Source organism: Zingiber officinale, chromosome 7A (genome assembly GCF_018446385.1).
Source record: "Zingiber officinale cultivar Zhangliang chromosome 7A, Zo_v1.1, whole genome shotgun sequence".
NCBI lineage: Eukaryota > Viridiplantae > Streptophyta > Magnoliopsida > Zingiberales > Zingiberaceae > Zingiber > Zingiber officinale.
This window is the reverse complement of record NC_055998.1, coordinates 104226479-104240104: the sequence shown is the minus strand read 5'-3', so window position 1 is coordinate 104240104 and position 13626 is coordinate 104226479. Positions and strand designations below refer to the sequence as shown.

Genomic DNA, 13626 nt, shown 5'->3' with positions numbered 1-13626 from the left:
TTCCCCAGGCGTCGTTTTCTTTCTTCCTTCCCCGATCCCTTCCTCTTCACCCGGCGACGCCACCTCATGTGATGCTTTCTCTCTCTCTCGCGCGCGGAAGACTTGACGCTGACGGAAGCTTTCGCCTGCAGCGATCGTTTTCACTGCATCGTCTGAGGAGGACGTCACCGGATCTCGATGGTATCGGCGGAGTCCCGGCTATCTTCGGCCGATTGATCGACTCTTCAGGGGTTCTTGCGCTCGATAGACAACGGCTTGATGGCTAGGGCACGATGGGGGCTTGATTCGCGTCATTCCCAGCCGAACGATCCCTTCGTTCCTCCTTCTCGAGCGGTTCACAGAGCCATCAGTGTCTCCTTTCAATCGGGATCGGATCATGCGACAAACTTAGGAGGCGACCAAACAAGGTAAGGTAGCATCGAGAATTCTGTGGATTTGAGGATCTTGTTGATTGGTACCCCTTTTTGCGATGTTCTTTCTGTTTGGACTAGGGGAATGCATCAGAACAACTAGGGGCATGCATCGGAACAACTCACTGTTGGTTTCCGATCAGATCCTGGTCCTCCTCATTCTTGCGGCTGATTGAGGTCTCGATTGAAGTTGTTGGGGATCTTTTGAGGTGAGTAATATTCCGTTTGTTAGGTTTCTGCAAGTTACTGCTTACTGGTAAGGTTTGGGCTAATTCTAGGAAGAATGAATGTATAGAGGTAATCTAGTAGTAAGTTGAAGAATAAATTGTTATTAGAATTGATTTAAGTCTATCTTGATATGAGTTGTTGGAGGTCAATTCATTATTTTGACTTAACGATGCAAATTGATTTAAGGATAGTTAGATTAAATCCGCATGGTAGAATGATTAGGGTTAATGGAGCTAACCTTAATTGAGCGGTGGATTATAACTAGGTTTGGGGGATTTTATTTAGCTACTTGATTCATATGAATTTAGTTAAATAAAATATATGTCTTGATTGATGCAGGACTCTGATTCGAGACGAGCGTCTCAATGTCGGATTAATTGGATACGATCTTCTTTTTGATGCGGGTACCTTGACTTATCTTTTAGATATTGTTACTTGATATGTATAGTAGATTTTAATGAGTAGTAATAATTACGTTATATCTGCATCAGTATATCATTGCTTGATTCCTTCAGCATGCTTATTTATTACCTATTTTGCATCAATTATCTTCTTGATTATTTATGCTCATAGAGGTAGTGACATACCATGCCTTATGATATATCGGACTAGACATTTGTCATATCTAATACGTGTACCTAGATCTTCTTATTTGAGCAATTTATTTTTAGTACATGTTTTATGGAGGTAGATATGGTTAGGATTTTCATGCTTAGTGGCATGCACCATCTCACATGATTGTATGCTGAGCGATTGACAATTCCATTATTGTTGAGCTCATCGCCAGTTACATGGAGCTGCATTCACAATTACTCATGGGTTAGTGGTATATCAGAAAGGGTGTGTGGCAGTTTGCTCTGTCAGTGCTTCCTGGTCCACTCATGGGTAATGTGACGCAGCGTGGTAGCACGATAGGGGCCTCTCCTCTAGACTGTCGCAGGGAGATGAGAGCATTGAGCTCCCCCACTTATGATTTGGGGTAGGAGGATAGATGTACTCCGATAGCATCATGTCCATTCGGTCACTTATCAGGAGCAGTGATGGCAGAGTGCACAGTTGTCACAGCCCTACCCACTCGGTCTCACCATCGTGTGTGAGATAGCTGACTGACGTCAGGGGTGACCATGACATGTCATTTGCATCATATGCATGATTGCATTCATTGCTTATGTTTGTTGTACTTTGTTTGCTGCATATTTGGTGGATGAATATGATTGACATGCATACAGGAGATATGATATTTTTGATCTGACGACCTTATTATCTTGATAGGAGGTCCTGATGAGTACAACTTCTCCCATTCCTTTTAGTTTGCATTTTCCATTATTATTCCAGGAGACTGTATGCATAATTGTTACTATTGGTTATTTCTTACTATACATGTCAGCTTGGTATCCGCTGAGTGTTGGACTCACCCCGTTGATTATTACCATTTCAGGTTGAAGCTGTTAGGAGGTTCCAGTCGCTAGTTACCACCCTGAGTCGCGACGGTTTTCTACCTTTGGACTTGTGGTTTCCTTGTTATATTTTTATATATTTGTGATGTATAACTGTACTCATGGATTTTTATCGAGTTTTGGTCTATTGCCTTTGTTTTCCGCTGCGTTGGATTTTTGTTGTGGGTTTAAGTCTTCCATCGTATTAGTGGAGTAGGTTTTATTTAAATAAACTGCGTGGTTATTATAAACTACGTGGATTGTTAGTTATTTTTATTGTTATTGTTCCGACCGTATTGGCCGAGATTTGTGTGGCCTTGAGGGCTTTGTAGTAATGTTTCAGATTGTCACTCGTACAGGGAAGATGTTGTCGAAATTTCCTCGGTAGGGACTCCCCCGGGGCATGACATAGACAAAGTTTGATTTCAAGTTTCGAGTTAAAAGTTATGGCATCCGGAAGATTGCTCTGTCGAATTTGCATCATTCCCTCAGGATGGAGAAAATTTACCTGTGAATTGCCGACCACTTTATCTTTAGAAGAATCACCATAGAAGAGAATCAAATGCTTTACATTAAAAATATCGACAGTGTAAATATGACTAGGCAGCATCAAACGATACATATTGGGGTTTATCTTCTGATCAATAATCTTGATCAAACCAATTTTCTTGGCTGATAATTTATTGTAATCCCTAGTGGGAAAACAATCTTTCGTTAAAACTGGCCACACGAGGTCACCAATATCAAACTCTATGTGTTGCCGCTTTTGGTCTGCTCTATCTTGGTACTTGGAATTAGATATGAACAGATGATCATGTACCATTTTATGGATCTCCTGCAAGCAATCCATGGAGTCAACTGCCCTCTAATGTATTGGACCCATACTAAGCAATGTCAACAAATCCAGTGGACCACGAGGCTGAGTTAAATAAACCACCTAGAATGGACTTAAACTAGTACTAAGGTTCATGACATGGTTGTGAGCAAATTCCGCTTGACACAGCTTTTGGTCCCAACTCTTCACATGATCTCCCACTAAGTAGTGCAGTAAGTTTCTGAGAGACCTATTCACAACCTTCGTCTGCCCATCTGTCTGAGGATGATATGCACTACTAAAATTTAACAATGTATTAATCATCTTCCACAAGCTATGCTAAAAATGTCTAAGGAAACAAGTATCTCGATCTGAAACAATGGATATCAGCTGATCCTACCTGAGAATGCTGACGAACGAACCACTAGTGAATAGGTGTAGAAGCTGCCTTGGTCGCCAATCACCTAGTGACAATGAGAATTGTGTTAAGGATCGGTGGCCGACTAGAAGGGGGGTTGAATGACCAAGTCACCTCAAATCAATTGCTTCTCTACAAATTGTTAGTTGCATAGCAGAATAAAAACTAAAGCAATGAAAGCAACAAGAATGAACACAAACTCTAACACGTTCGACGTAACGTGGTTTAAAGATTGCTTGCTCCTACTCCACGGCTATCCTTGAGGTGGACGATCCCTCAATCCTCCAGTAGATTAGTCCCCGGCAATCTCCGGCTAAAGCTTACTCCTTATCGGTGGAGTATAACCTCTCACAATGCACTCTTCTTCTTTTATAAGATGGAGATTAAGAGTAGGAAGAAGAGTATGACTTGGAAGCTTTGGGCAATGACTAAGGAGTGATTCAACAACAATCAGTCCCTCCTTCATACCCTAAAACTTCCTTTAAATAAGAGAGAGTTTATCATTAAGTTAACTCATCTCATCACCAGTAGACTGGTCCATGCACTAGTCAACTGGTGTAGCTGTTGCACTAGTCAACTAATGGCTTTCCATCAATCGACGAGTGTCAACACCAGTTAACCGGTCTTTGCAATCATCGGGCACAGAAGCATTTTGTGCTCTTGTGAGTTTGGATCAGTCGACTGGTCTCAGTACCATTCGACTAATACCTTACATTCACTCACACTCATCCTTTCCGGAGTCATCTTTAAAGTCCTCTTTCTTGGCCTTCGTCCCTTAGATGCACTCGAGCTTGTAGCTCCTCTCTGTGTCATCCTTCACGTTGCCTTGAAGTCCGCTTCCCTTGGATCTACTCCATTGCTCCTCATCCTCGGTCCCTCAGATGCACCATCCTTCACCGATCTTCAAAGACCCAAGCCATAAGATGAGATTCCTAAGCTTGGCCGCACCAAGCTCCTCATGTGAGTCCTGCATGACTTAAACATATATCAAAATAATATGAAACCTAACTTAAACTCTTTGATATACACATCAAAATCATGATCGTGTCATTCAAACCTAAGTTGATTGCACCCACAGATTGGTGGGGAGATATGTTGGAGCCTGGATAAAAGATAAAACAAAGATGGTTAGAATGATGGCCAAGGGATTCCCTGGCTCATCCACTCCGACGCTTATAAACATAGATCATAAACATGGACAGGCTCTTGGCCATGCTCTGAGGCATGCCCATGTCTTTGGCACGACCAACTCCTAGAGCTTCTCTTGACCGTGCCTCAAGCCATGACCAGGTCCAATTTATTTTTGAAATGGTTGTTTCTTACACTCCTACACTTGGGCACTCCACTCCTTCGCTTCCTTCACCAAGGAGAAGACATGGCTAGGTCAGAGTTTCCTTCATGTTGTTTCCTTTTGCTTATTCTAAATCTTTATTTCTCCAAACTGCTCCTAAAAATGAAAATGGACACCGAGCAGATTTCTGGACGTAAAATAGTAATTATGTTGAAATATAGTAGAAAAAAGGGTACATAACACAGAGATTATAAACATGGAATATAAGTAAATGTGTGTCAAAGAGTGCAAAAGAACATATATAATCTACGCGCATTAATAATGTTACGAGGCTTTTTGGTTGCTCGTAATCCCTCCGATTGCCTGGAGAGGGTCAAATCTAATCTTGACCCGACTTGCTCTGATTGCTAATAATGTCATCTACCGGTCATTTAGAAGTTGCTCTGTTCGTCGGTATCATTTTGGTTGCCTCAACCTTGAGACGGTCACCTAGACCTTCCAAAATCTCTTAGTCGAGAGTTATCACTAGTAGTCCCCCTTGGACTCCATCCAGTTGCCTAGAACCTCAAACATGCTTCCCTGTAGTGATTATACATAATGAATAGAATGCAGAATTTAAAGTTTCTCACATATATGTTGGGTCTAGCGGCGTTGTAACATTGTTGTGTCGTCATGGCTTGAGTGTAGTAGCATTTAACAATTGGAAAAGCGTAGACTTAATCATAAATGAATGGTACAAAGTATTTGGTCATGACCTTCTTTTATAGCTCTATCCAGGCTCTTGGATCAATATAGAGCGCCTCTAGCAATCTCCATACGATCCTACTTCGCTGATTCAGCCAGTCTAGGCACTTGGATGCCTTCTTGGCGCCTAGTCAGCTGATGTGCCAGCACCTCGTCAAAGCTCTATCAGGCCTCTTCCATTGAAGCTCTATCCCTTCCCATGTGCTCGGATCCCTCCCGAGCACTTGGAAACTGACGTGTGCATACCAACCAAAGCCACCTTGGATGCGAAGCTAATTTTCAGCCTGTCCAAGCGCCTAGAATCATTTGGTCACTTGGATCAACTCCGGGCGCCTGGAGTCCCTTTTCCCGCGAACTCTCATACTTAGCTTCCTATATCACAATATTAGCACAGATATATAATACTGAATATGAATGACAACTCTTCGAGTTGTCCAGTCTCAACTTTAGGTTTCCCATGAAATCTTTAGATTGGACTGACACCTACTGCTCTCTTTCCAAGAGTGCGCCCTCACCACTCCACTCGGGAGAGTTTACCTAGTATCAAGCCTTGGTCCACCCAACCTATTTGAACTTTTGCTCAACTGATCTTGATCCTCGGGATTTTCTGCTAAACCTTCGATTTTTAATCTGTCTAGACTTTCGTCTAGTATCCTCGACCCCAGGACTTCCCGTCCGATGTCCTCAATCCGCTAAGACTTCCTGACTATTTCCACCGACTAGGACTTCCTTATCTAGTTCCACCGACTATGACTTCCTTGTATAACCTCAACTAGGACTTTGATTTCCTGCAAGCTTAATCAACACATCAAAACCTCAAACATACTTAACTTTTACTCCTTTGTTAATATCAAAACTTAAGTTCGATTGTATGGTAGATCTTGCACCAACATCAAAACCTCATTTATATAAAGATACTGAAAAAGATCAAAAAGTCTCTAAGCATATTTGAATCTTCTCATAATTTTCTCTCTTTTCCTTCTGTCTCCAACACTCATTTCTGATCCAATTGTACACTTTTAATTAGTCCTATAAGAATTAATCAAAATTAATACTTATCTTCACGTCTATGGGATCGCTCATACGTTTGAGTCTATGTCTTATCAAAACAAACCAACCATCCATCAGTGAATAATCCTACATATTAATTTTTTTTCCAACACTAATCTCAATCAAACTCTCAAGTAGTTCAACTACTAAGCTCAATTTAGAATCCTATTTAATTGCCTTTGTCCCTTGTCTTGCTCCTACTCTCTACTCAGGCCTTCGACAATTATAACTTGGAAACTGCACTCCAAGGCCGCTTTTGATCTCGACATTGCTCTGGACAACCCTCACTCGCTGCTAGGTTCTCACAAATTTCTTCAAACGAGGCCTCACAGAGAATTAATCAGAGACAATTTTCTCTATGCTGAATGCTAGATGATGTCAAAAGAGTGTCTCAGAACTCTTCCTTCTTTGACAATCAAGTAGGTGGCCTTTTCTTCACAATCCAAGGGCAATAGTACTAGTTCAAGGAACACAAACAGGTTCCAAGTATGGGATGAAGGGTGCAAGCCTCACCCATGATCAGCGGGGCCTTATATTAAACAATGGATCAGAATTTCATAATTAAAATGAAATCTGATGAACTAATTAATCTAGATATCCATCCACATCTACACCGTTGACTCTCAAGAAACAACAAAAAAGATAAAGATAAAAAAGGACAGATTATATATTTTATATGTGCAATTTGAGAAGACTTATTTGATGGCAAAGAGTCAACGAGTACGGTTAAATTTTAATTTGCAAAGCATGTAATCATACAACATCTTACTTTGCCGGCTTTTGACTTCAACAAAGTCATGGTTGGATAAACCACATGATCTCTTAAATCATTATCAAACTCTATTGTTTGGATAGTTCATCTGCGTGCGGCTCTTAATTCTTAATTATATATTAAATTGAGGTTAAAGTTTGAAAAAAAAAGGGAAGAAAAGAGAGACGATAAACCAATTACTGCAGCATTGAAGGTATGGCATGGACCATTGGACCTATTCCCATCTCTGATAAGACGTTCCTTACACTGCACGTAAGATAATACGTATGCTAAATGTTAGGTTAAGAGCCGTCTTCTATATATCAACCTCTCTCCTCCTCTTTCTTAATTTTCTCCACTTGTTTCTTTCATCCCTTACCTCTAGCCCTTGATCTCCTTGTCACTAGTGTTCTTCAGTTTGTAAGGTGCAACCACGCACGGCATGGGGGAGAGCATAAATTTGCCTCCTGGTTTTAGATTCCACCCCAAAGATGAGGAGATCATCACCCACTACCTCATCCCCAAAATCATCAACCCTAGCTTCACTGCAACAGCCATAGGCGATGTTGACTTCAACAAGTGTGAACCGTGGCACCTTCCAGGTACATGTGCTTGCTTAACTATGATCATGTCTTAAATCTTCTTGACTGGTTGTGGTACTGTTAATATCACAAGGCAAGTCAAAGATGCAAGGGGAGAAGGAGATGTACTTCTTCTTCCAAAAGGACAGGAAGTACCCGACAGGGACGAGGGCCAACAGGGCCACGGAATCCGGCTACTGGAAAGCCACGGGAAAAGACAAGGAAATTTACAAGGCCAAAACTACTGCCCTCGTCGGCATGAAGAAGACCCTCGTCTTCTACAAGGGAAGAGCTCCTCGAGGCCAAAAGACCAACTGGGTGATGCATGAGTTCCGGCATGCGCAGGAGGGAAAGCATCATTCCCTTCCCAACCTTCCAAGATCTGCAAAGGTATATATATATATCTTCATCCTTCCAATTCTAACTCTCTTTTGTTTTATTATTATTATTATTATTTTTCTAAGTTGTATTGAGTTCCATGTTTCAGGATGAATGGGTAGTGTGTAGGGTTGTACACAAAACCATAGGGCTGAAGAGATCTAGTACTCCACCAACTGAAGATGGCCATCTCATGGACAGTATTACCACCTCGTCTCCTCTGATGGACACCAAAGGTATTGATATGATTCCTCCTATGAATCAACACCAGAACTTCAGTTACAACAACAGTTATCACACAGTACTGACAATGGCGAACCTCTTCAAAGATGAGGCATTACTAAGGTCATCTGCAAACGCAATGTATCACAACAACGATATTTCTTCTGTTATGTCCTTGAAGCTCTATGACCATGACTTTGATGAGCCATGGACAACAAGTACTCATGGGTTTTGATTAGTATTGTAGATGAATGAATACAGGAAGAAGTTGAGAATGGTAATTTATTTATGTGATTAATTGCTTGGCTGCATTATTAATTGTTTGATTAGGAGATATATATGTGTCATTAATATAACATATACAAATTAAATATAATGGGCCTAGCTCTGGTGCCTTATTTGGTAGAGAGAAGGGCCATTGAATGAGTTATATATACTAGATTTTGATCTCCTTGTGTAGAAATGGCTATTATAATTAGGCTAGTTGTTGGTTGTCTATGTCCGCATTAAACTCTTTTGTAGAGATTAATGGGGAATAAAGGGTGCATTGAAACCATTAATATGTTTTGGAAGTTTTTCTTTTCTTTTGTTGAATTAGCCTTTCAATATGAATATGTGAAAGTTTATTGTAGTCAAAATATTTTCCCCTCTCTATTTTAAAGTATAAAAAAATATTTATCTCTCTAAAAGTTAATCATATAAATATAAGAATGTTTTTTTTGGACAAAAAATACATACAACTTTTATGAAGATTTTATTGATTTTTTCAAGAAGAATTCTAAACATTTTGTTGGGTAAAGTTGGACAAGCTTTCAAAAAATTAAAAAAAAAAAAAAATGATTGACCAGGCTGGGTAACGTCGAGCCTGGGATGATCGGTCCAGTTCCACGGAAGTTTCCTACCGGCCACCAGGGTAAATTGGGAAGCGCTCGTAGTGAGCTGCCCAGGAGCCCAACATCCTTTAGTTGCATGCCCCATTTGAAAGCCTTCAAAAAATCAACCATCTTATACTTATTGATATATGTAAATGTAAAAAAAATTATATACGCAATTAAATATCAGTGCATATAATCCACAAACTATATTAATATACAAAAAAAATTAATGTCATAGGAACTATGGTGCGATGGTAAGAGATGAGACAAATTCCTTAGATAACGAGAATTCAAATATTACCTAGGGAATACTACACCTAAGAAGTTGAATTCCTTAGGTAGTGAGGATTCAAATCTTACCCAAGGCACATTACACCTAAGAAGTTTGAAAAATTTATGACTGTTGGGGTGCCCATCAAAATTTATCTGTACTTTCTGATTTACCTTGGTCAATGGAAAATTTTTATAAGGTCGGGCTGATTACCTCTGGAATTAATTAGATCGTAAGAGCTGGATGTCTAAATTATTAAAGAAAACATATAGCATGACAAAAAGTTGGACGTGAAAGATTGACTGTTAGTTAGACAAAAAAATGCATTGAAGTTCTGTTCATAAGATCATGGAAGGACAAGTATAGAGAAGGGATAGAATTCATGTGATTCAATTTACATGAGCTTAACCTTTTCTTTAGAAGTTGTGATCATTTAATATATGCTTTGATGCTACTTTCTCAAATTCTAAATGGTAATAGAAAGTTTGATCTACCTTGCCAATGAAATAATTATAGTAACATAGCAATAAAGATAAGACAGTTGGGTTAGGGTTTGGGAATCTTTCATTCATTTCCTTTTCCTAAGCTTTAATTAGATAATAGAATATGGTTACACATTATATCTTAGTCCTTGAGCTTCTTAATATAAAAAGTAGACCCTTGACAACACTTAGACTTCCCCTAATAAAATATATTTTTCACTCATCGCCTTCATGGCAATTAAAGATGGAGTAAGTGACACCTCGTCCAATGAAAATGAAAGGCATGGCAGCATCAGTGAAAGGGAGCTACACCATTCGAATGAGACAACACAATAAGTGGGGTTCAAAATTTAGCTTCAAACAAAATTATATGATACAATATAATTGATTCATTGTTTAAATCATTGTGTACAATTAGAAATAAGTATCTTGATTTTAAAGAATTTGGTGTTATTTTGGAAGTTAAGTTAGAAAATTCTTATTAAAATGTTTTTTTTTAAATAGAAGCTGAAAATATAGAATTAAGGGAACATATAAAAACTATAAAGGTAGTTTTAGAAAAAAAAAATCTATTTGAGCAAACGATTTAAATTTGTTAATAAAAATTCGAAGGGCGATTGTAGCATTGAAAGTTTAGGTATAGACGACCTAACCGAAATTTAATATTACAAACTCCTAAAGGACAAACGACTGTTGAAAAAAAATTGAAAGAGTTTAATACGTAGAAAATATCTAGAAAACAATTGATTAGAATAATAGTATTTAACTAACACTAATTAAGCAAGTTTACTATTAACTTAACCGGAGAATTTAATAACAAGTGGAAGTGGTATTGAAAGAAAGGCCGCCCAGAAGGACTCATTTTTAACTAAGCAAGTAAGTTGATGTTTGATTCTTTCTTAGGAATTAAAATGGAAATATAAATTATAGTATTATAGAATGGAAATGAGTATGAGCATGGATATCATTCTTAAAAATAATATTTAGTTAGTTGAATATTTTCTATCAGAATAAACTAAAATTTTTCTATTTTATCCTTAGAGGAAATTAAAAGAAAAAATTAGATGTGAGAGAAAGTTAAATGTTAGAGAAAAATATGATGAGAAAGAATGATGAGAGAGAAAATATGATAGGAAAGAAAAAGTGTGATGAGAAAAATGAGGAAATAGAGTGTGATAGGAAAGAACATGATGAGAATGAGGAAACAGAAAATATGATGAGAGAGAAAGTATGGTGGGAAAGAATGAAAATAAGAGAGAAAGTGTACAGGGAGAAAATGAGAGAGAGTGGAATAGGAGAGATTGAAGACAGAAAAAGTATGATGAGAGAGAAAGTGTAATGAAAAAAAAGAGTGTAATGGAAGAGAAAGCAAGGTGGCAAAAGGCGAATACGCTCGCCCCAGCGCCCGCGCTAACCCGTCCCAGGGTCAATACGGAGGAGGTAAATCACGGGCGGCTATTAGCTAGCCTTGGGAATAATGACTAGCACATAAAAGAGACATTTATCTCGACTATGCCGAGATTCAAACCCCAGACCTCATGGTGGCAACACCTCATGTGCTAGCCACTAGACCATCCCAAGGGGATAATGGAAGAGAAAGCATGATAAGAGATGATGAGGAGAGAGAGTATGATGGGAGAGAATAAAGAGAAAGAAAGTGTGATGAGAGAAATGAGGAGAAAGAGTATATGGTGGGAGAGATTGAGGAGAGAGAAAATATGATGAGAGAGGAAGTGTGATAATAGAATGAGGAGAGAAAACATATAATAAGAGAGAACAAGGAAGGGAAAAGTGATATGAAAGAAAAATTAAATAAATATATTAAAGGTAATTTCGTCCAAAACTTAATTCTCATTCTCATTTTTATTCTCATTCTCATTAAAACCCAAGGGAAAAGGTGTATTTCATCAATACCCAAGTTTTTGGGTTTCATTCTAAAATTTGAATTTCATTCCCATCAACCAAATATAAGATTTGGGAATGAATTCATTCCCTCATTCTCAAACCCCTAAACCAAACGCTACCTAAATATGTCGAGGAGCGAAGGAATCAAAATCACCATGCCTGTAAGGAGTATACACCTTATAAATTCAACAGAGAATTCTTAATATAAAAATGAAAAATGGAGGTATTGTGACTATTATAAAATATAATTTTAAGGAGCATACACCTTGGAAAGTCTAAGTGGGTGAATGACTTAGGATCAACCCAAACTTTAAAGGTCATAATTTTTAACTCGAGACTTGGAATCAAGCTCTGTCAATAGCCACACAGAATTTCAAAATCTCCATTTGTTACTAGGAAATTCATGTTAGAGTGTATACTAAAAGCCTAGCTTTTTGTAAACATTTATTTTGAAATAAAGAATCACATTGGTCAAATGTCTACATTTATATGCTAAGTGTAGTTGTTCAATTAATTTATATTATAGATAACATGGTGTGTGGTGTCACATATAAAAGATCATGTTATCAATTCCTTATAAATTATAAACAGTAGCTCACGACTAAGATGGAAAGGGACAAACCATTGGAATAGTCGTAGTGTAATTTGGTATTAGTCTATCTTAACTATAAAATTATACTAGTATACTCTGAGTGTATTGAGCAGGACCATTTAAGGTAAGTTCCTTTTATACTAGCTACATAAAAGAACAAGACCTTTGTTATTATGGAAGTGTATGCTCTTAATCATGATATAATAACAAGCACATATACTCAATATTCATTTCTTTAATTTATCAAAGGGTGCGATTTAGTTTGATAATTCAATAGGCCCGATAAGTTGGGAAATGATATTATTTATATGATGTATTGTTGATTATAGAATGAAACTGTGTCCTAATAATCTAGGTTGATGATGTCCCCAAGAGAAGCTCATAAGGATTGTCATGTAAACCCTGTAGGTGGACTTAGTCCGACATGACGATGAAGTTGAGTGGTACTACTTTTGGAGCTAGATATTAATTGAGTTGTCAGTAACTCATTTAATTAGTGAACATTCTATATTTTAAACACAGGGAGACTAACACACTCATGATAAGAAGGAGCCCATATAGTAATATGGGATTGGTGCGGTAGTTCAACAATAACTCTTTAGTGGTATGAGTTATTATTGATGAACTCAAGTTGGTTGTTCGGAGCGAACACGGGAAGCTTAAGTTCATCAGGAGACCAAAACCAATTCCTCCTCTTGGTCCCTGTCATAGTCTCTTATTTATAAAGTCTTATACTCATCCATACCCACCTTCTTACCCACCTTAAGGTGGCCGACCAAGCCTAGCTTGGAGCCCAAGCTAGGACCGGCCAAACCAAGTTGAGTTGATGGCCGACCCTAGCTTGAACCCAAGCTTAGGTGGCCGGCCAAAATAAATTAAAAGGATTTTATTTTTAAAATCTTTTCTTATGTGGAAGTCATGGTTTTAAAAGAGAGTTTAAAATTTAAATCTTTCCTTTTATAGTTTTCTACAAAAGATTAAGAGAAAGGTTTGATATCTTTCCTTATTTGTAGTTAAAAGGAAGATTTTAATTTTTGATAAAACTTTCCTTTTTTGTAACCATCCTCATGATTTTAAAAGAGAGTTTTAAAAATTAAATATTTCCTTTTATAGTTTCTATAAAAGATTTGATATCTTTCCTTATTTGAAGATTGAAAGGAAGATTTTAATTTTAGAGA

The 13626-nt window shown here is 38.0% G+C and overlaps 1 protein-coding gene and 1 long non-coding RNA gene across 2 annotated transcripts; both read left to right on the top strand.

Annotated features, from left to right (window-relative positions):
- Window positions 1-273: 273 nt before the first annotated feature.
- LOC122000337 lies at window positions 274-2239 on the top strand. Its single transcript, XR_006117090.1, has 4 exons — window positions 274-407; window positions 492-619; window positions 978-1042; window positions 2077-2239. It is a non-coding gene; the product is annotated as an uncharacterized LOC122000337 (long non-coding RNA).
- A 5234-nt stretch (window positions 2240-7473) lies between these two features.
- On the top strand, window positions 7474-8634 carry LOC122000336 (NAC domain-containing protein 87-like). Its single transcript, XM_042554770.1, has 3 exons — window positions 7474-7744; window positions 7818-8113; window positions 8211-8634. Exons 1-3 carry the CDS (start codon window positions 7585-7587, stop codon window positions 8556-8558), a joined length of 804 nt encoding a protein of 267 aa, XP_042410704.1. The 5' UTR covers window positions 7474-7584; the 3' UTR covers window positions 8559-8634.
- The last annotated feature ends 4992 nt before the right edge of the window (window positions 8635-13626 follow it).